The sequence below is a fragment of the Oncorhynchus keta genome, chromosome 35 (genome assembly GCF_023373465.1).
Source record: "Oncorhynchus keta strain PuntledgeMale-10-30-2019 chromosome 35, Oket_V2, whole genome shotgun sequence".
Lineage (NCBI taxonomy): Eukaryota > Metazoa > Chordata > Actinopteri > Salmoniformes > Salmonidae > Oncorhynchus > Oncorhynchus keta.
This window is the reverse complement of record NC_068455.1, coordinates 8,734,675-8,758,369: the sequence shown is the minus strand read 5'-3', so window position 1 is coordinate 8,758,369 and position 23,695 is coordinate 8,734,675. Positions and strand designations below refer to the sequence as shown.

The following is a 23,695-nucleotide window of genomic DNA, read 5'->3' as shown; positions in this document are numbered from 1 at the left end:
AGGTGCAGCGTGGTAGAAGGAGAAGCCAAGGTGCAGCGTGGTAGAAGGAGAAGGAGAAGGTGAGGACCAAGGTGCAGCGTGGTAGAAGGAGAAGAGGACCAAGGTGCAGCGTGGTAGAAGGAGAAAAGGACCAAGGTGCAGCGTGGTAGAAGGAGAAGAGGACCAAGGTGCAGCGTGGTAGAAGGAGAAGGAGAAGGTGAGGACCAAGGTGCAGCGTGGTAGAAGGAGAAGAGGACCAAGGTGCAGCGTGGTAGAAGGAGAAGGAGAAGAGGACCAAGGTGCAGCGTGGTAGAAGGAGAAGGAGAAGGTGAGGACCAAGGTGCAGCGTGGTAGAAGGAGAAGAGGACCAAGGTGCAGCGTGGTAGAAGGAGAAGGAGAAGGTGAGGACCAAGGTGCAGCGTGGTAGAAGGAGAAGGAGAAGGTGAGGACCAAGGTGCAGCGTGGTAGAAGGAGAAGGAGAAGGTGAGGACCAAGTTGCAGCGTGGTAAGTATTAATAATACGTTTAATAAATACAAACACTTGAACAAAAAACAACAAACGAACAGTTCTGCAAGGTGCAAATACACTAAAACAGAAAACAGCTACCCACAAAACCTATGTGGGCAAGAGCTACCTAAGTATGGTTCTCAATCAGAGACAACGACGGACAGCTGTCCCTGATTGAGAACCATACCTGGCCAAAAACATAGAAAAAGTAACATAGAATGCCCACCCTAGTCACACCCTGGCCTAACCAAAGTAGAGAATAAAAGCCTCTCTATGGCCAGGGCGTGACAAATAGTTTGACTAATTTCAGTTTATGTGACAAAACAAGCAGTCATAGTGTAGAGAATCATTGTGCCATGTAAACCACTGTGTATTATATGTTCCAGAACCAACGATATTGTATTTTCTACTGTTTGAAGCTCACATAGAACAAATCTACCACATCTTAAGACTAGTTTTCAATGAGAATGACAGATCTATAACGCACATTCTATGTCAATTTGGTTGGTAGCCCAAAAGTTACATATTAATTCAAGCTTTACATTTTTAAAATTTACAATTCTTTTAGAATCAAATGCGATGCAATAGCAGAAGCATAGACGGAGAGTTAGGCAGAAGTTACCTGAGGGACGTCCACTGATAAGGACTGTTTTTCGAGCAAAGACTAGAATATGTTCCATGATTCATCCAAACTGTGGAGTAAACCATCTCAGTCACCGGCTTCATCAATAAATGCATAGATGACGTCATCTCCACAGTGACCGTACGTACATATCCCAACCAGAAGCCATGGATTTCAGGCAACATTCGCACAGAGCTAAAGGTTCGAGCTGCCGCATTCAAGGAGCGGGACACTAATCTGGACGCTCTAAGAAATCCTGCTATGCCCTCAGACTAACCATCAAACAGGCAAAGGGTCAATACAGGACTAAGATTGAATTCTACGATGCTCGTCGTATGCTCGATGCTCGTCGTATGCTCGATGCTCGTCGTATGTGTCAGGGCTTGCAAACTATTACGGCATACAAAGGAAAACCCAGCCGCGAGCTGCCCAGTGACGCGAGCCTACCAGATTAGCTAAATGCCCATTATGCTCACTTTGAGAGCACCAGCTGTTCGGGACGACTGTGTGATCACGCTCTCAGTAGCCAATGCGAGCAAGACGTTTAAACAGGTTAACATTCACAAGGCCGCTGTGCCTGATATGGATTACCAGGGTGTGTACTCAGAGCATGGGCAGACCAACTGGCAAGTGTCTTCACTGACATTTTCAACCTCTCCCTGACCGAGTCTGTAATACCTACATGTTTCAAGCAGACCACCATAGTCCGTGTGCCCAAGAATGCATGGGTAACCTGTCGAAATGACTACCGCCCCGTAGCACTCACGTCAGTAGCCATGAAGTGCTTTGAAAGGCTGGTTATGACTAACATCAACACCATCATCCCGGAAACCATAGACCCATTCCAATTCACATACCGCCCCAACAGATCCACAGATCACTGCCCATTCCCACCCGGACAAAAGGAACACCTACAGTGCCTTCGGAAGGTATTCAGACCCCTTGACTTTTTCCCACATTTTGTTAGGTTAAAGCCTTATTCTAAAATGTATTAAGTACAAAAAATTGTCATAAATCTACACACAATACCCCAGAATGACAAAGAAATTAGAAACGTTTGCAAATGTATTAAAAATAAAAAACAGAAATACCTAACGTAAGTATTCAGACCCTTTGCTATCAGACTCGAAATTGAGCTCAGTTGCATCTCATCCTTGATGTTTCTACAACTTGATTGGAGTCCACCTGCGTTAATTCAATTGATTGGACATGATTTGGAAAGGCACACACCTGTCTATATAAGATCCTACAGTTGACAGTGCATGTCAGAGGAAAAACCAAGCTATGAGGTCGAAGGAATTGTCGGTAGAGCTCCAAGACAAGATTGTGTGGCAGCAGAGATCTTGGGAAGAGTACCAAAACTTTTCTGCAGTATTGAAGATCTCCAAGAACACAGTGGCCTCCATCATTCTTAAATGGAAGAAGTTTGGAACCACCAAGACTCTTCCTAGAGCTGGCAGCCCGGCCAAACTGAGCAATCGGGGGAGAAGGGCATTGGTCAGGGAGGTGAACAAGAAACCAATGGTCACTCTGACAGAGCTCTAGAGTTCCTCTGTGGAGATGAGAGAACCTTCCAGGATAACCATCTCTGCAGCACTCCACCAATTAGGACTTTATAGTAGAGTGGCCAGACGGAAGCCACTCCTTAGTAAAAGGCACATGACAGCCTACTTGGAGTTTGCCAAAAGCCATCTAAAGACTCTCAGGCCATGAGAAAAAATATTCTCTGGTCTGATGAAACCGAGATTGAGATCTTTGGCCAAAATGCCAAGCGCCACTACGGTGAAGCATGGTGGTGGCAGCACCATGCAGTGGGGATGTATTTCAGTGGCAGGGACTGGGAGACTAGTCATGATTGAGGGAAATATGAATGGAGCCAAGTACAGCGAGTTCCTTGATGAATGAATTCCTGCTCCAGAGCTCTCAGGACCTCAGACCTCAAATTTGATTTGATTTGAGGTTCACCTTCCAATAGGACAATAACCATATGCACACAGCCAAGACAACGCAGGAGTGGCTTCGGGACAAGTTTCTGAATGAATGTCCTTGAGTGGACCAGCCAGAGCTCTGACTTTAACCCGATCTCTGGAGAAACCTGAAATTAGCTGTGCAGTGACCCTCTCCATCTTTGAGAGCATCTGCAGAGAAGAATGGGAGAAAGTCCCCAAATACAGGTGTGCCAAGCTTGTAGCGTCATACCCAACAAGACTCGAGACTGTAATCGCTGTAATGTGGTTCAACAAAGTACTGAGTAAACGGTCTGAGTCCTTTGTAAATGTGATATTTGAGTTATTATTTGCAAATAAATGAGCAAAAAGTTGTAAAAACCTGTTTTTGCCTTGCATTTATGGGGTATTGTGTGTAGATTAATGAGGGGAAAAAACAATGTAATACATTTTTGAATAAGGCTGTAACGTAACAAAATATGGAAAAAGTCAAGATGTCTGAATACTTTCAGAAGGTACTGTATGAAAATCCAGTTCATTGACTACAGCTCAGCGTTCAACACCATACTGCCCTCAAAGCTCATCACTAAGCTAATGACCCTGGGACTAAACACCTCCCTCTGCAACTGGATGCTGGACTTCTTGGTGGTAACAACACATCTGCAACACGGGGGCCCCTCAGGGTTGCGTGCTTAGTTCCCTCCTGTACTCCCTGTTCACCCACGACTGCGTAGCCAAGCACGACTCCAACACCATCATTAAGTTTGCTGATGACACACCAGTGGTAGGCCTGATGACCGACAACAATGAGACAGCCTATAGGGAGGAGGTCAGAGACCTGGCCGTGTGGTGCCAGGGCAACAACCTCTCCCTCAATGTGAGCAAGACAAAGGAGATGATCGTGGACTACAGGAAAATAAGGGCTGAACAGACCTCCTTTTAACATCAACGAGGGCTGTAATGGAGCTGGTCGAAAGTTTCAAGTTCCTTGGTGTCGACATCACCAACAATCTATCGTGGCCCAAACACACCAAGACAGTCGAGAAGTGGGCAAAACAGCAACTTTTCCCGATCAGGAGACTAAAAAGATTTGGCAAGGGTCCCCAGATTCTCAAAAAGTTAGACAGCTGCACTTTTCATGAGCGTCCTGACCGGTTGCATCACCTCCTAGTATGGCAACAGCTCGGCATTTGACCGTAAGACGCTACAGATTGTAGTGCATACGGCCCAAAACATCACAGGGGCCAAGCTTCCTGCCACCCAGGACCTACATATTTCAAATCAAATCAAATATTATTGGTCACATTCACATGTTTAGCAGACGTTATTTCGGGTATAGCGAAATGCTTGTGTTTCTAGCCCCAACAGTGCACTAATATCTAACAGTAATATCTAACAATTTCACAACAATATACACAATACACACAAATCTAAAGTAAAGGAATAGAATTAAGAAATCTAAATATTTGGACAAGCAATGTTGGAGCGTGATAGACTAAAATACAGTAGAATATAATATAATACAGTATATAGATATGAGATGAGTAATACATAGACTAAGATACAGTAGAATATAATACAGTATATACATATGAGATGAGTAATACATAGACTAAGATACAGTAGAATATAATACAGTATATACATATGAGATGAGTAATACAAAATATGCAAACATTATTAAAGTGACTGGTGTTCATTTATTAAAGTGGCCAGTGATTCCTAGTCTATGCCTATAGGCAGCAGCCTCTAATGTGCTAGTGATGGCTATTTAACAGTCTGATGGCCTTGAGATAGAAGCTGTGTTTCAGTCTCTCGGTCCCAGCTTTGATGCAGCTGTCCTTCTGGATGATAACGGGGTGAACAGGCAGTGGCTCGGGTGGTTGTTGTCCTTGATGATCTTTATGTCCTTCTTGTGATATTGGGTGCTGTAGGTGTCCTAGAGGGCAGGTAGTTTGCCCCCGGTGATGCGTTGGGCAGACCGCCCTTTTTTGAGAGCCCTGCGGTTTTAGGTGCCAAGCCAAATTTCTTCAGCCTCCTGAGGTTGAAGAGGCACTGTTGCGCCTTCTTCATCACACTGTCTGTGTGGGTGGACCATTTCAGGTTGTCAGTAATGTGCACGCCAAGGAAGCTGAAGCTTTCCACCTTCTCCACTGCTGCCCCTTCGATGCGGATATGTTGTTACTATCTCTGCTGTTTCCTGAAGTCCACGATCAGCTGTTTTGTTTTGTTGACGTTGAGTAAGAGGTTATTTACTAGCATCGCACTCACCCTGACTTCCTCACTGTAGGCTGTCTCGTCATTGTTGTTAATCAGGCCTACTACTGTTGTGTCGTCTGCAAACTTGATGACTGAGATGGAGCCATGCGTGGCCACGCAGTCATGGGTGAACAGGAAGTACAGGAGGGGACTGAGCACTCACCCTTGTGGAGCCCCTGTGTTGAGGATGAGCATAGTTGAGGTGTCACCTGGGGGGCGGCCCGTCAGGAAGACCAGCCCAGCCCGTCAGGAAGACCAGGACCCAGTTGCACAGGGCTTGGTTCAGACCCTGCATCCTGAGCTTAATGATGAGCTTAGAGGGAACTGTGGTGTTGAATGCAAAGGTGTAGTCAATGAACAGCATTGTTACATAGGTATTCCTCTTGTCCAGATGAGATAGGGCAGTATCCGTTTGCATCGCCTGTGGATCTATTGGGGCGGTAAGCAAATTGAAGTGTGTCTAGGGTGGCCGGTGACGTAGAGGTGATATGATAATTGACGACACCATTCTGTATACTTCTGGCCCTTCCTTGGACACTGTGCTATCTAACCCCCAAACGAGCTTCAATGCCATACAACACTCCTTCCGTAGCCTCCAACTGCTCTTAAACGCTAGTAAAACCAGATGCATGCTTTTCAACCGTTCGCTGCCTGCACCCGCACGCCCGACTAGCATCACCACCCTGGATGGTTCCGACCTAGAATATGTGGACATCTATAAGTACCTAGGTGTCTGGCTAGACTGTAAACTCTCCTTCCAGACTCATATCAAACATCTCCAATCTAAAATCAAATCGAGAGTCGGCTTTCTATTCCGCAACAAAGCCTCCTTCACTCACGCCGCGAAACTTACCCTAATAAAACTGACTATCCTATCGATCCTCGACTTCGGCGATGTCATCTACAAAATAGCTTCCAATACTCTACTCAGCAAACTGGATGCAGTTTATCACAGTGCCATCCGTTTTGTTACTAAAGCACCTTATACCACCCACCACTGCGACCTGTATGCTCAAGTTGGCTGGCCCTCGCAACATATTCGTCGCCAGACCCACTGGCTCCAGGTCATCTACAAGTCCATGCTAGGTAAAGCTCCGCCTTATCTCAGTTCACTGGTCACGATGGCAACACCCACCCGTAGCACACGCTCCGGCAGGTGTATCTCACTGATCATCCCCAAAGCCAACACCTCATTTGGCCGCCTTTCCTTCCAGTTCTCTGCTGCCTGTGACTGGAACGAATTGCAAAAATCGCTGAAGTTGGAGACTTTTATCTCCCTCACCGACTTCAAACATCTGCTATCTGAGCAGCTAACCGATCGCTGCAGCTGTACATAGTCTATCGGTAAATAGCCCACCCAATTTACCTACCTCATCCCCATACTGTTTATATTTATTTACTTTTCTGCTCTTTTGCACACGAGTATCTCTACCTGCACATGACCTTCTGATCATTTATCACTCCAGTGTTAATCTGCTAAATTGTAATTATTCGCCTACCTCCTCATGCCTTTTGCACACAATGTATAAAGATGTTTTTTTTCTTTCTACTGTGTTATTGACTTGTTTATTGTTTACTCCATGTGTAACTCTGTGTTGTCTGTTCACACTACTATGCTTTATCTTGGCCAGGTTGCAGTTGTAAATGAGAACTTGTTCTCAACTAGCCTACCTGGTTAAAATGAAATAAATTAAAAAAATTGACTAGTCTCTCAAAGTTGAGAGACTAGTTCATGATGACAGAAGTGAGTGCTACGGGGCGAGAGTCATTTAGTTCAGTTACCTTTGTTTTTTGGGTTACATGAACAATAGTGGACATCTTGAAGCATGTGGGGACATCAGAATGGGATTGGGAGAGATTGAATATGTCCGTAAACACTCCAGCATATACTAGGCGGTTTCAGAGAAATGCCCCCAAAAATGTCATAGACTCCTGTCACCCAAGTCATAGACTGTCCTCTCTGCTACCGCACGGGAAGCGGTACCGCAGCGCTTTATAGTGATTTTTATGTGTTAATAGTTATCAGGGGAAGGGAGGGCAGAGGGAGGGGCAGAGGCTGCTGGCAGCATTACCATATTTATCCAGGGAGGGCAGAGGGAGAGACAGGTGATGCAATAGCTTTACTGGAAATAAACAGGTATTATTGACCCTGGTTCGATTCCAAGCTGTAAATCAAATCAAATCAAATCAAATTTTATTTGTCACATACACATGGTTAGCAGATGTTAATGCGAGTGTAGCGAAATGCTTGTGCTTCTAGTTCCGACAATGCAGTGATAACCAACAAGTAATCTAACTAACAATTCCAAAACTACTGTCTTATACACAGTGTAAGGGGATAAAGAATATGTACATAAGGATATATGAATGAGTGATGGTACAGGGCAGCATACAGTAGATGGTATCGAGTACAGTATATACATATGAGATGAGTATGTAGACAAAGTAAACAAAGTGGCATAGTTAAAGTGGCTAGTGATACATGTATTACATAGGATGCAGTCGATGATATAGAGTACAGTATATACGTATGCATATGAGATGAATAATGTAGGGTAAGTAACTTTATATAAGGTAGCATTGTTTAAAGTGGCTATATGATATATTTACATAATTTCCCATCAATTCCCATTATTAAAGTGGCTGGAGTTGGGTCAGTCAATGACAGTGTGTTGGCAGCAGCCACTCAATGTTAGTGGTGGCTGTTTAACAGTCTGATGGCCTTGAGATAGAAGCTGTTTTTCAGTCTCTCGGTCCCAGCTTTGATGCACCTGTACTGACCTCGCCTTCTGGATGTTAGCGGGGTGAACAGGCAGTGGCTCGGGTGGTTGATGTCCTTGATGATCTTTATGGCCTTCCTGTAACATCGGGTGGTGTAGGTGTCCTGGAGGGCAGGTAGTTTGCCCCCGGTGATGCGTTGTGCAGACCTCACTACCCTCTGGAGAGCCTTACGGTTGAGGGCGGAGCAGTTGCCGTACCAGGCGGTGATACAGCCCGACAGGATGCTCTCGATTGTGCATCTGTAGAAGTCTGTGAGTGCTTTTGGTGACAAGCCTAATTTCTTCATGAGATGAGTATGTAAACAAAGTGGCATAGTTATAAAGTGGCTAGTGATACATGTATTACATAAGGATGCAGTAGATGATATAGAGTACAGTATATACATATGAGATGAGTATGTAAACAAAGTGGCATAGTTAAAGTGGCTAGTGATACATGTATTACATAAGGATGCAGTAGATGATATAGAGTACAGTATATACATATGAGATGAGTATGTAAACAAAGTGGCATAGTTAAAGTGGCTAGTGATACATGTATTACATAAGGATGCAGTAGATGATATAGAGTACAGTATATACATATGAGATGAGTATGTAAACAAAGTGGCATAGTTAAAGTGGCTAGTGATACATGTATTACATAAGGATGCAGTAGATGATATAGATACAGTATATACATATGAGATGAGTATGTAAACAAAGTGGCATAGTTAAAGTGGCTAGTGATACATGTATTACATAAGGATGCAGTAGATGATATAGAGTACAGTATATACATATGAGATGAGTATGTAAACAAAGGGGCATAGTTAAAGTGGCTAGTGATACATGTATTACATAAGGATGCAGTAGATGATATAGAGTACAGTATATACATATGAGATGAGTATGTAAACAAAGTGGCATAGTTAAAGTGGCTAGTGATACATGTATTACATAAAGAGCATTCTCTCAAACAGCTTCACCTGGAATGCTTTTCCAACAGCCTTGAAGGAGGTGCAGTTAACTCTAATGAACTTATCGTCTGCAGCAGAGGTAACTCTGGGTGTCTCGCCCTGATCTGTTTCACCTGTCCTTGTGATTGTCTCCACACACTCCAGGTGTCGCTTATTTTCCCCAGTGTATTTAAAAAAAAGAAGAATAATAATAAAAATACATAAATAAATAAAAATAATTTGATTTGCTTTGTATAAACACATAATTGGATTAGGAGAAGCAGCGCATATGTTCCATAGGCAGTCAAAGGGAAACAACTTAATCTCCTGTGATTCTTAAAAGCTGTTTCCATGCTGCTCCTCTATCAGTAACCTATAACATAACATTACAAATATCCTAACTTCCAGTCCAAGTTGCTCATCTATCAGGAGCAACAAACAAAACAAAACTCCCGACCAGTGATTCCCCCTTGTGGTCAAACACAGTATCAGGTAAATACAGATTTTTTTATTTTTTCAAATGATGCCACTGAATGATCTCTGTGACCGGCAGAGGATAGGATATGTGCTGTAATTTGCGCGCACAATTAGCTTAAACTTTACATTAATATTACACAGAGAGGCTAATGAAAAAAAAAATACATTTGATTTTTTCTTTTAAAAAAAAGTCAACGTTTGTTGGCTCTGTAGTGTGTGGTTGTGATAATTGCAACAGTACAAAGTTCGCTGACTACATTTGAAAAACTACAAGCCCCAAGATCCGGAAGTAGTTTGGAATGACTCTGACGACACGCTCCAGGAAATTGCTGTATGTACACAATGGACCTTCGAGGAAGTGAGTAAGAGGTTGTAGTTGTTTTTCTAAACGACAACTTAAGTTGATATCTATGTAGCCTTTGCATTTCATCAAACGTATAGACGTAATTTACTATTTGTTTTCTCCTAAATAATGAACGCTAGATAGTTGAGCTATATGTAACGTTAGCTAGCTAGGTAACGTTAGAGGATTAGCTTTCATCTGCCCAATTTCTCTCCTATAGCTCAATGTGTTTTAATAGAGTTACTTAGCTAATGATGTTCTCGGTTTGACTAACGATTTAGAATGGCAAACTAAGCCAGCCAGTTCCCCGCACATATTTAGCTAGCTAACTCGTGTGTTTGATCGATGGCACTGATACTTCTGCTTTTGTCCGTTGGAGGAAGAGGAAGATGACAGAGTAAAGGGATTGACGTGCTGACTGAGACACCAGACCACAGCGGGAACAGCGACTGACTGACGGACAGGACAGCGAGGCAGACAAAGAAGAGGAAGAATGCCGAGGAGAAAACAGTCGAACCCACAGCCCGTGAAATGTAAGTCAAGTGTAGTAGCCTAGCTAGCTACTAGTCATACTATCGACTGGGTAGTGAAGGAGTTATCCCAAAGCTAACTAGCTGGATGTCCTTTGAGTCTTGGTTACATCTTTCAATGTCAGAGATATGTTGCTATGTGTACATACTACAGGACGGATCCCCGGCTCATGGATGGTAACTAGATCAACTGTAACCTTAATAAATCAAATCTGTCTTTTGTACTATTTGAAGTATTGGGTTTGGATAGTAACATTATATTTCTATTTAACTTTGATACAGGATTAGGTCATTTAGTGAGCGAGTTGAGGTGTACACAGTTGCTAAACCTCCACTAGTTTACACAACTGAACAGACTTATTTTTGGTTGTTGCTCTCCTGTGTGTGTCATGATTTATATGTTGGGTCACCCGGTGTCGTCATCCTTTTTCCTCTCACGGATGTGTGTTTCTCATCCTGTTTTTCTGTGTTTCATCTCATCCTGGACTCCTCTCTTCCTTCTCAAATATTTCTTGTCTCCACTTCCTCTACAGGCTCACCCCTACCTGACCTCCTCTCCCTCTCTCTTTCACTCTCTCTCGCTCCACACTCCACTCCCAATCCCTCCCCATTTCCTCCCTCCCCCGCCTCCTTTCCTCCCTACTCTATCTCCCTCTACACTCTCCTGCTGTCCTTCCCTACCTCTCTCTCTCCATCTCTTTATCCTCCCCCTCTGCCCTCTCCTGTGTGTGTGTGTGTATTGCAGTGGACGGTGTAGTGTAACTAGTGGTGTTATGGACCGTAGTTGATCCATATGGATCACCCCCCACGCATGTGAACCGCTGATCAATTGCAAAGTTTAACCATCATAGTGTAAAATACAGTTTCACTGACGCTGTTACTTTTGAAAGTAATAATTGCAGAGTTGCAGTGATATGATAAAGACAAGACAAATGTGTGCCGTGTTTTACTCTGAAGCCTGAAGGTTGATTTGATTTATTTTTTTAAAGCAGTTGTTTGTACTGTTCATGTGAACGGGGTTGAATCCCAACTAATCAATCCTGGAGGCTCACATTGCAAAAAGCAAAGAAGAAAAAGAGCAGTGACAGACATGGCTAGTGGGAGGAGCTGAAGAACTGGAAAAGCCTCCCGCTTCATTTAAGTCTCATGTATGGGAGCATTTTGGCTTCCCGGTCAAATATGATGCCGGAAGAAGGGTGGAGCCGTACGATCATGGAAATACATGGAACATGGCCACACATTTAAAGCGTCATCACCCCGGTGTGTCAGTGACGGGAGCCAACTCAGCCAAGAGACAACAACTTCTCACCGCGGCATTTAAGCAGCCCTTTGCTGCCGAATCAGACCGGGCTGAAGTCATCACCAAATCTATTGGGATGTTTTAACGCTGCAGACATGAGGTCAACTCTGTTGTGGAAAACAAAGGGTTTAAAAATATGGTGAAAGTGCTTGAGTCGTGCTACGAAATCCCCTGGAGCATCCACTTCACTATGAAGATCGTGCCAGGTCTTTATGAACAGCAAAATTGTCTAAGAATTATCCAAGGCAACCTCTGTTGCCCTCACCTCAGACGGGTGGACCTCCAGGGTAACGGAAAGCTACGTGACTGTGACTGTTCACTACACCACAGAGGACTGGACCTCCAGGGTAACAGAAAGCTACGTGACTGTGACTGTTCACTACACCACAGAGGAGTGGACCTCCAGGGTAACAGAAAGCTATGTGACTGACTACTCACTACACCACAGAGGAGAGGACCTCCAGGGTAACAGAAAGCTACGTGACTGTGACTGCTCACTACACCACAGAGGAGAGGACCTCCAGGTAACAGAAAGCTATGTGACTACTCACTACACCACAGAGGAGTGGACCTCCAGGGTAACAGAAAGCTACATGACTGACTGCTCACTACACCACAGAGGAGAAGACCTCCAGGATAACAGAAAGCTATGTGACTGTGACTGCTCACTACACCACAGAGGAGTGGACCTCCAGGTAACAGAAAGCTATGTGACTGACTGTTCACTACACCACAGAGGAGTGGCCCTCCAGGGTAACGGAAAGCTATGTGACTGTGACTACTCACTACACCACAGAGGAGTGGCCCTCCAGGATAACAGAAATCTATGTGACTACTCACTACACCACAGCGGAGTGGGCCTCCAGGGTAACAGCTAAAGACTGATCACTGAGGAGAGGACCTGACTGTGACTACTCACTACACCACAGAGGAGAGGACCTCCAGGATAACAGAAAGCTACGTGACTGTGACTACTCACTACACCACAGAGGAGAGGACCTCCAGGATAACAGAAAGCTACGTGACTGACTACTCACTACACCACAGAGGAGTGGACCTCAAGGATAACAGAAAGCTATGTGACTGTGACTGTTCACTACACCACAGAGGAGAGGACCTCCAGGGTAACGGAAAGCTACGTGACTGATCACTACACCACAGAGGAGAGGACCTCCAGGGTAACAGAAAGCTACGTGACTACTCACTACACCACAGAGGAGAGGACCTCCAGGGTAACAGAAAGCAATGTGACTGTTCACTACACCACAGAGGAGTGGGCCTCCAGGGTAACAGAAAGCAATGTGACTACTCACTACACCACAGAGGAGAGGACCTCCAGGATAACAGAAAGCTACGTGACTGTGACTGCTCACTACACCACAGAGGAGTGGACCTCCAGGTAACAGAAAGCTATGTGACTACTCACTACACCACAGAGGAGAGGACCTCCAGGATAACAGAAAGCTACGTGACTGTGACTGCTCACTACACCACAGAGGAGTGGACCTCCAGGGTAACAGAAAGCTATGTGACTGTGACTGCTCACTACACCACAGAGGAGAGGACCTCCAGGGTAACAGAAAGCTATGTGACTGTGACTGCTCACTACACCACAGAGGAGAGGACCTCCAGGGTAACAGAAAGCTATGTGACTGACTACTCACTACACCACAGAGGAGTGGCCCTCCAGGGTAACAGAAAGCTATGTGACTGACTACTCACTACACCACAGAGGAGTGGACCTCCAGGGTAACAGAAAGCTACGTGACTGACTACTCACTACACCACAGAGGAGTGGCCCTCCAGGGTAACAGAAAGCTACGTGACTGTGACTGCTCACTACACCACAGAGGAGTGGACCTCCAGGGTAACAGAAAGCTATGTGACTACTCACTACACCACAGAGGAGAGGGCCTCCAGGTAACAGAAAGCTACGTGACTGTGACTGATCACTACACCACAGAGGAGAGGACCTCCAGGGTAACAGAAAGCTACGTGACTGTGACTGCTCACTACACCACAGAGGAGTGGACCTCCAGGGTAACAGAAAGCTACGTGACTGTGACTGTTCACTACACCACAGAGGAGTGGACCTCCAGGATAACAGAAAGCTATGTGACTACTCACTACACCACAGAGGAGAGGACCTCCAGGATAACAGAAAGCTACGTGACTGTGACTGCTCACTACACCACAGAGGAGTGGACCTCCAGGGTAACAGAAAGCTATGTGACTGTGACTGCTCACTACACCACAGAGGAGAGGACCTCCAGGGTAACAGAAAGCTATGTGACTGACTACTCACTACACCACAGAGGAGAGGACCTCCAGGATAACAGAAAGCTACGTGACTACTCACTACACCACAGAGGAGAGGACCTCCAGGTAACAGAAAGCTATGTGACTACTCACTACACCACAGAGGAGAGGACCTCCAGGTAACAGAAAGCTACGTGACTGTGACTGATCACTACACCACAGAGGAGAGGACCTCCAGGATAACAGAAAGCTATGTGACTGACTGCTCACTACACCACAGAGGAGTGGACCTCCAGGTAACAGAAAGCTATGTGACTGACTGTTCACTACACCACAGAGGAGTGGCCCTCCAGGGTAACGGAAAGCTATGTGACTGTGACTACTCACTACACCACAGAGGAGTGGCCCTCAGGATAACAGAAATCTATGCTATGTGGGCCTCCAGGAGTAACTGTGACTGATCACTACACCACAGAGGAGAGGACCTCCAGGGTAACAGAAAGCTACGTGACTGACTACTCACTACACCACAGAGGAGAGGACCTCCAGGATAACAGAAAGCTACGTGACTGTGACTGTTCACTACACCACAGAGGAGAGGACCGCCAGGGTAACAGAAAGCTATGTGACTGCTCACTACACCACAGAGGAGAGGACCTCCAGGGTAACAGAAAGCTACGTGACTGACTACTCACTACACCACAGAGGAGTGGCCCTCCAGGGTAACAGAAAGCTACGTGACTGTGACTGGTCACTACACCACAGAGGAGAGGACCTCCAGGGTAACAGAAAGCTATGTGACTACTCACTACACCACAGAGGAGAGGACCTCCAGGTAACAGAAAGCTACGTGACTGTGACTGATCACTACACCACAGAGGAGAGGACCTCCAGGTAACAGAAAGCTACGTGACTGTGACTGTTCACTACACCCCAGAGGAGTGGACCTCCAGGGTAACAGAAAGCTATGTGACTACTCACTACACCACAGAGGAGAGGACCTCCAGGTAACAGAAAGCTACGTGACTGTGACTGATCACTACACCACAGAGGAGAGGACCTCCAGGTAACAGAAAGCTACGTGACTGTGACTGTTCACTACACCCCAGAGGAGTGGACCTCCAGGGTAACAGAAAGCTATGTGACTACTCACTACACCACAGAGGAGTGGACCTCCAGGGTAACGGAAAGCTACGTGACTACTCACTACACCACAGAGGAGAGGACCTCCAGGGTAACAGAAAGCTACGTGACTACTCACTACACCACAGAGGAGTGGACCTCCAGGGTAACAGAAAGCTATGTGACTACTCACTACACCACAGAGGAGTGGACCTCCAGGGTAACAGAAAGCTACATGACTGTGACTGTTCACTACACCACAGAGGAGAGGACCTCCAGGGTAACAGAAAGCTATGTGACTGTGACTGCTCACTACACCACAGAGGAGTGGACCTCCAGGTAACAGAAAGCTATGTGACTGTGACTACTCACTACACCACAGAGGAGAGGACCTCCAGGGTAACAGAAAGCTATGTGACTGTGACTACTCACTACACCACAGAGGAGTGCCCCTCCAGGGTAACGGAAAGCTATGTGACTAATCACTACACCACAGAGGAGAGGACCTCCAGAATAACAGAAATCTATGTGACTACTCACTACACCACAGAGGAGTGGGCCTCCAGGGTAACGGAAAGCTACGTGACTGATCACTACACCACAGAGGAGAGGACCTCCAGGGTAACAGAAAGCTACGTGACTACTCACTACACCACAGAGGAGAGGACCTCCAGGATAACAGAAAGCTACGTGACTGTTCACTACACCACAGAGGAGAGGACCTCCAGGGTAACAGAAAGCAATGTGACTGTTCACTACACCACAGAGGAGTGGCCCTCCAGGATAACAGAAAGCTATGTGACTGTTCACTACACCACAGAGGAGAGGACCTCCAGGGTAACAGAAAGCAATGTGACTACTCACTACACCACAGAGGAGTGGGAGATGTGAAGTCCGGTGCAACAGACACGCCCCCTCTATGAGAGTCACACAACTCTGGCGCAGGTACTGCTGGGAGCAGTAGCAGAGTGGAAGCTAGAGAAACCCAATAGAAATATCCCAATCACCACAGATAATACCAAGAACCAAGTATATGCAGTGAAAGAGGCTGGACTGGGGCCACAGATAGCTTGCTTTGCACGTGTGATCAATTTAGGATCATAAAGGGGAATCTCAGGTAACCAGATGGACCGCCTCCTTGTGAGGATCAGGAAGGTGGTTTCCTTTTTCCACCGAAGAACAACAGCCCAACTCATGTTGCTTGAGACCAAGCAGGAAATGTTACAGCTACCGACCCACAAGCTCATACACCACGTCACAACAACATGGAACTCCACTTATGACATGATGGAGAGCCATCATGAGCAGCAGGCAGCTGTATACTCTGCACTGACAGACAAGACCCTGGAAAAACATAAAGACATCGTCACCTTGTCTGATGATGACGTGGAAGTGGCAGAGGAGGTCCTCCAGGTGCTCAAACCCCTCGAAACGGTTACAAACCTACTGAGCACTGAAACTGCACCGTCTGTGTCCATGATCCTACCTCTGAAAACAAGGGTTCTACAATCCATGGACCCAAGTGAGGAAGACAGCCCAATCACTAGAGATGTCACGTCTGCCATTAGAGAGGACCTGAACCCCAGATACCCCCCTAATGTACAGGACTACCTTCATAGATCTACTGCACTGGATCCAAGGTTCAAGTCTTTAAGTAATAAATGGAAAGCAAAGTTATTTGTCTCCCTTTTTATTATTTTGCTGATCCGAAAATGATCCGATCCGTGACTCAAAACTGTGATCCGATCCGTGACTCAAAACTGTGATCCGATCCGTGACTCAAAACTGTGATCCGATCCGTGAGTTTTGTGATCCGTTGCACCACTAAGTATAACGATGATGATGTGTTATAGTAGACAGTGTAGTGTGACGATGATGATGTGTAGTGTAATGATACTGTGTTTGTGTGTGTGTGTGTGTGATATAGTAGACGGTGTGGATTGTAATCCAGGATGCCTGGTTCTGGACAGTGACTTCCTGCTTAGTGGAGAGCTCTGTGAGTTTGGAGACACGGAGATCATGGGGCTGGACAGAGACACAGGTTAGAGACACACACACACACACACACACACACACACACACACACACACACACACACACACGGATTTCCGAGTCCTTGACTAAATGCTGTTGTATCTCCTCTCCCAGCCATGACGGTGTTCTCTCTGAGTGATGAAAGCTCCAGCCTTCCAGCTCCGGATGACTCCGCCTTCCCAGCATTCCTCTCCTGTAAGGGGTGTGGTCAACTGATTGGGGCCAACCTTGACCTAGGAGCGGGACTACACTTGGGGGTGGGACTCTACTGCACGACCTGTGAGGAGGACGTCCAATCAGAATCTCACACAGCCTTGGAGGACACCTCACAAGGGGAGGAGTCAACCCCAGCCGTCCAATCCCATGCGGTGCAAGACAGGAAGAGGAAGAGAAGTAAGGCGGGTGATGAAGAAGCCTGTATGAAGGTGTACACGTGCTCTCTGTGTAGTTTCTCCTCTCGCTACTCCAACCATCTAAAACGCCACATGAGAACCCATGACGGAGAGAAGCCCTACCGCTGTCCCCACTGCCCCTACGCCTCTACACAGAGGGTCAACCTGCAGAGACACACGCGCACACACACCGGGGAGAAGCCCTACCTCTGCAACGCCTGCAACTATGCCTGTAGTTCCCTGGGGAACCTGCGGAGGCACCAGCGCTCGCACAGCCAGGAACCCCGGGCGCAACACACACTGAAGAGACGCAGCAGACGAAAACGCACACACCGAGGAAACGCTGAAGTTAAGAGCACTCAATCAGGCATGTACAAACACACACGGGTCCCGTAGGACTCAGTTGGTAGAGCAAGGCACTTGCAGCACCAGGGTTGTGGGTTTCGATTCCCAGGTCCACCCATATGTGAAATGTGTACATGCACGACTGTAAGTTGCTTTGACCAAAAGTATGTGGACACTTACTCATCGAACATCTCATTCCAAAATCCTAGGCGTTAATATGGAGTTGGTCCCCCGCTTTGCTGTAATAACAGCCTCCACTCTTCTGGGAAGGCTTTCCACTAGATGTTGGAACGTTGCTGCAGGGACTTGCTTCCATTCAGCCACAAGAGCATTAGTGAGGTTGGGCACTGATGTTGGGCGATTAGGCCTGGCTCGCAGTCGGTGTTCCAATTCATCCCAAAGGTGTTGGATGCGGTTCAGGTCAGGGCTCTGTGCAGGCCAGTCAAGTTATTCCACACTGATATCGACAAACCATTTCTGTATGGAACTTGCTTTGTGCACAGGTGCATTGTCATGCTGAAACAGGAGGCTTTCCCCAAGCTTTTGCCACAAAGTTGGAAGCACAGAATAGTCTAGAATGTCATTGTATGCTGTATCGTTAATATGTAACAGCACTTACAGTTGACTGGGGCAGCACTAGCAGGGCAGAAATTTGAGGAACTGACTTGTAGGAAAGGTGGCATCCTATGACGGTGCCACATTTTCAAGTTACTGAGCTCTTCAGTAAGGCCATTCTACTGACAATGGAGATTGCATGGCTGTGTGTTTGAGTTTATACACCTGTCAGTATGGAGTGTGGCTGAAATAGCTGAATAGACTCATTTGAAGAGGTGTCCTAGTCTATGTATTTCACCTGATTGGGCAGGGGAGCAGCCTTGGGTTGGCCTGGGAGGCCACAGGGGAGCCAGGCTCAGCCAATCACAATTATTTTCTCCCAACAAAGTGGCTTAATTACAGACAGAAATACTCCTCAGTTTCATCAGCTGTCCGGGTGGCTGGTCTCAGACGATCCCGCAGGTATAAACACATATGTTGTACTGCGTTTTTGAGAAATAAGCCTTTTTGTGCGAATGGAAAATGTCTGCGATCTTTTATTTCAGATCATGGGACCAACACTTTACATGTTGTGTTTATATTTTTGTTCAGTTTGTTGTGTGTGTGTGTGTGTGTGTGTGTGTGTGTGTATATACGTGATATAATATATATCTCTAGCACTATCTATATATGTACATGTCACCTTTACAACAAGTCAAACATTTTGACACAACTACTCATTCAAGGGTTTTTCTTTATTTTCACTATTTTCTACATTGTAGAATAATAGTGAAGACATCAAAAGTATGAAATAACACATATAGAATCATGTAGTAACCAAAGAAGTGTTAAACACATTCTAATATATTTTAGATTATTCAAAGTAGCCACCCTTTGCCTTGATGACAGCTTTGCACACTCTTGGCATTCTCTCAACCAGCTTCACCTGGAATGCTTTTCCAACAGTCTTGTAGGAGTTCCCACAGATATTGAGCACTTGTTGCCTGCTTTCCCTTCACTCTGAGGTCCAACTCATCCCAAACCATCTCAATCGGGTTGAAGTTGGGTGATTGTGGAGGTCAGGTCATCTGATGCAGCTCTCCATCACTCTCCTTCTTGGTCAAATAGCCCTTACACAGCCTGGAGATGTGTTGGGTCATTGTCCTGTGGAAAAATAAATGATAGTCCCACTATCAGATGCAAACCAGATGGGATGACATATCACTGCAGAATGCTGTGGTAGCCATCCTGGTTAAAGTGTGCGTTAAATTCTAAATAAATTACCAACAGTGTCACCAGCAAAGCACCATCACACCTCCTCCTCCATGCTTCACGGTGGGAACTACACATGTGGAGATCATCCGTTCACCCACACCTCCTCCTCCATGCTTCACGGTGGGAACTACACATGCGGAGATCATCCGTTCACCTACTCTGCGTCTCACAAAGACACGGCGTTTGGAACCAAAAATCTCAAATTCAGACCAGAGAACAGATTTTCACCTGTCTAATGTCCATTGCTCGTGTTTCTTGGCCCAAGCAAGTCTCTCCTTCTTATCGGTGTCCTTAAGTAGTGGTTTCTTTGCAGAAATTACACCATGAAGGTCTGATTCACGCAGTCTTCTCTGAACAGTTGATGTTGAGATGTGTCTGTTACTCTGTGAATCATTTATTTGGGCTGAAATTTCTGAGGCTGGTAACTCTAATGAACTTATCATCTGCAGCAGAGGTAACTCTGGGGCTTCGTTTCCTCTGGAGGTCCTCATGAGAGCCAGTTTCATCACAGCGCTTGAGGGTTTTTGCGACTGCACTTGAAGAAGCTCTAAAAGTTCTTGACATTTTCCGGATTGACTGACCTTCATGTCTTAACGTAATGATGGACTGTTGTTTCTCTTTGCTTATTTGAGCTGTTCTTGACATAATATGGTCTTGGTCTTTTACCAAATAGAGCCGTCTTCTGTATACCACCCCTACCTTGTCACAATACAACTGATTGGCTCAAACACATTAAGAAGAAAAGAAATTCCACCAATTAACTTTTAACAAGGCACACTTGTTAATTGAAATGTATTCCAGGTGACTACCTAATGAAGCTGGTTAAGATAATTCCAAGAGTGTGCAAAGCAGTCTTCAAGGCAAAGGGTGGCTCGTTGAAGAATCTCAAATAATATAGATTTGATTTGTTTAACACTTTTTTTGGTTACTACATGATTCCATATGTGTTATTTCATAGTTTTGATGTCTTCACTATTATTCTACAACATAGAAAATAAAGAAAAACCCTTGAATGAGTAGGTGTCCAACATTTTAATTTGTACTATATATTATTATAACATATGTACCCAACCAGCACCAATGATCCTCACTCAAACTGGGAGTTATATGTTAGAGGATAGTTTTACAGCTCAGAGTGAAAGGAGAAGTGTTGGCTAACTTCCTGAAACTGTTATAAAAGAGGAATAAGCTCTGTTTGGTTGGCTGGTTACTGAACTTAAGATCTCTGGGTTGTGTGTCGGGCTGCAACGCCTAATTCAAATTTAAAGAATAATAATAATAATTGTTTAAGCACTTGAACGAACACGCTCACGCTGGAAATAGAATGCAAATGAGAGAACAGACGGGCCTTAAGCGTCTATGGAGTCATAAGCAAGTCTATATTTTACACGTCTGCGCGGAGCACTGCTTTTAAATCGGGTATCAAACTCATTCCACGGAGGGCCGAGTGTTTACAGATGGTTTTTGTTGTTGTTGTTCTCCCTTTCAATTAAGACCAAGACAATCAGGCGAAGACTCACTAATTTAGTGACCTCCATGTAATCAATCAATCAAGGTCGAGGGAGGAGCGAAACCCCACAGACACCCGGCCCTCCGTGGGAAATGAGTTTGACTCCTGCTTTAAAAAATAAGCGGATAACTTGTGTGGTTCGATTTAGAAAATACATTTTTATGATCTTCACTATACCAAGTAGACTAAATGTAGGTGACCTGTAAAGCTAACGTTTATCAATCAAATAGGCTAGATATTTGAAAAAAATTGCAGTTTAGCTGTGTTTAACTTTCATCATAGGCATATAGTCTGGGCAGGCTACTGCTGGAAGAGTAGACGAGTCCGATGTCAAGAGAGAATAACGTTACTCTTTTGTCGATGAAGAGGGCTAACAAAGCAACAACAGTTTAGCACAGGTACATTTTAAGGTGAGTCAAAGGGAACAACGACTCCCAGGGACTACATATCAAACCAATACAACTGTTTATTATGGATTGTCATGACGACGTTGGCATAGGCTTCTCTACGCACGTACATTTCCCCCCGCTGTTGACGGGTGTCTCTCCGGTTCACCAAACCCACGGTCCGTATGTGTTGCAGTTTTGGGGTTACGGTTCGGTTTTGAAACGCCATTCCAAAAATGTTCTTGGCGTTGTCTGTTGTGACAGGATTGTTATGTCGTGCCTCAAGTTCACACCCTGATGCTGTGTTTGTAACCATGTGGAAGGTGGGAATTTACCGGGTGTGAGGTTATAAATACCGGTTGGATGCAATCATGTGATTTTTAACTCGTTGAGAAACACAGATTGGCTGATGGCCATCATGCTTGTAAACAAATTGTAGTGTTCAAAAGCCATATTAATATATTTATTTTTATAAATGTTTTTTTGTTACATTTAACTGCCTAAAATGCTGTCATAGAGGCCATTTCCTTAGTAGGTGACAAAGGTCCCCCTACTGAACGGTCTGTCACACCCCCAGCTGTGTGTGTGTTAATGTGTGTGTGTGTGTGTTAATGTGTGTGTACTGTTCTCTCCTTCAGATGCCATGGTGTCAGACCTGACAGTGTGTATGAGGGAGGACTCTGATTTCCTCCAGAACCGAGAGGGGGTAGCCTCTCCCTCCTCCCCCCGTCTCCCCACCTCCGCTCCCCTCCCTGACCTCCTCTTCCCCCTCTGCTGTCGCTCCTGTGGCCTCACCCTGGAGGGAGAAGGAGGAGAGACTGAGGAGGAGGGCGGAGGGCAGGTGTGTAATAAATGTTCAGAGTCTCTCATCTCCAAGAAACCAGGGTCCCCCAGCCCCACTGACACACTCCACTCAGGGGCCAGCAAGCTGTACCACTGCCCTCTCTGCCCCTTCCTCTCCCTCTACCCCAACCACCTGGCCCGACACGCCCACACCCACAGCGGGGAGAAGCCCCACCGCTGCACCCAGTGCCCTTACGCCTCGGCCCACCTGGACAACCTGAAACGCCACCTCCGGGTCCACACGGGGGAGAAGCCCTACCGCTGTCCCCAGTGCGCCTACGCCTGCGGGAACCTGGCCAACCTGAGGCGCCATGAGAGGATTCACTCTGGAGCCAAGCCGTTCCACTGCTCTGTGTGTGGCTACAGCTGTAACCAGAGTATGAACCTGAAGAGACACATGCTGAGACACACGGGGGAGAAGCCGTATGGCTGTGCTGAGTGTGACTACACTACGGGACACTGGGACAACTACAAACGCCATCAGAGGAAACACGGACACAACACCGAGAGCTGGGACAAACACACACACCAGGACACTACAGCAGACAGCTGGGACAAACACACACACCAGGACACTACAGCAGCAGACAGCAAGGGCTGGACCACACAGGAGAAAACGGAGAAACACACACCACCACATACCACAGACCAACACTGGGTTCAAGAGACAGGGAACCATAGCCAGGGAGAGGTGTAGTTGGGGGGAGGGGGTGTGTGTTTATTACACTAGTGACACCCTTCCTCTGTGCTCAGGCCTCAGAGGGGTGGGGCTTATCTCAGGTGCCTCTAGAGGCGGAGCTACATGAGCCACCGTACTGCATGTGAATGCTGCACTGACCTTTACCTTGGGCATTAAAGGGCATGTGGGCGTGCCATTAAAGGGCATGTGGGCGTGCCATTAAAGGGCATGTGGGCGTGCCATTAAAGGGCATGTGGGCGTGCCATTAAAGATTGATCTTGTTTTTGAATGGTAACATTCAGTTTTAATTCAGTGGATTCAATGTTTAAAATGATGTTTTGATTTGATTGTAGCCCATTTCACAATCAGGTTTTGTGTGACTAATATTTTTTTATTATTAACTGCAATGAACCCCGAATTGTAAAAGTGTACAAATTTAAAGATTTATATTTGAGTTATTTTCTTAATCATTATTTCAACAATATTTCACAGCTGAGTGCAAGGCTACTCAGAGAATGGACAGGGCCACTGTAAAGTTCTGTCTGCACACGTTGCCTTATACATCTCTTCAATCCTGAAATAAAGACAGTCAACTGTGAACCCTTTGAGAGTTTGTGCTTGTAATAGGAGTGGT

At 45.8% G+C, this 23,695-nt stretch overlaps 1 protein-coding gene and 1 long non-coding RNA gene across 8 annotated transcripts; one reads left to right on the top strand and one right to left on the bottom strand.

Annotated features, from left to right (window-relative positions):
- Positions 1–7,486: 7,486 nt before the first annotated feature.
- Positions 7,487–15,705, bottom strand: LOC127915812 (uncharacterized). Of its 6 annotated transcripts, none has more exons than XR_008092340.1 (4): positions 14,771–15,008; positions 12,800–14,173; positions 9,063–12,542; positions 7,487–8,375 (listed from the first exon to the last, which is right to left on the bottom strand). It is a non-coding gene; the product is annotated as an uncharacterized LOC127915812 (long non-coding RNA). The 6 variants fall into 6 exon arrangements; XR_008092341.1 differs by having other exon boundaries at positions 7,487–8,368; XR_008092342.1 differs by lacking the exon at positions 7,487–8,375 and adding an exon at positions 15,570–15,695 and having other exon boundaries at positions 10,379–12,542; positions 14,771–15,455.
- On the top strand, positions 10,237–23,661 carry LOC118381580 (zinc finger protein 513-like). 2 transcript variants are annotated; one of them, XM_035768502.2, is made up of 4 exons: positions 10,237–10,385; positions 16,994–17,104; positions 17,212–17,856; positions 22,178–23,661. In XM_035768502.2, exons 1-4 carry the CDS (start codon positions 10,346–10,348, stop codon positions 23,077–23,079), a joined length of 1,698 nt encoding a protein of 565 aa, XP_035624395.2. In that variant the 5' UTR covers positions 10,237–10,345; the 3' UTR covers positions 23,080–23,661. The 2 variants fall into 2 exon arrangements, with proteins under 2 accessions (XP_035624395.2, XP_035624393.2); XM_035768500.2 differs by having other exon boundaries at positions 16,991–17,104.
- Positions 23,662–23,695: the final 34 nt, after the last annotated feature.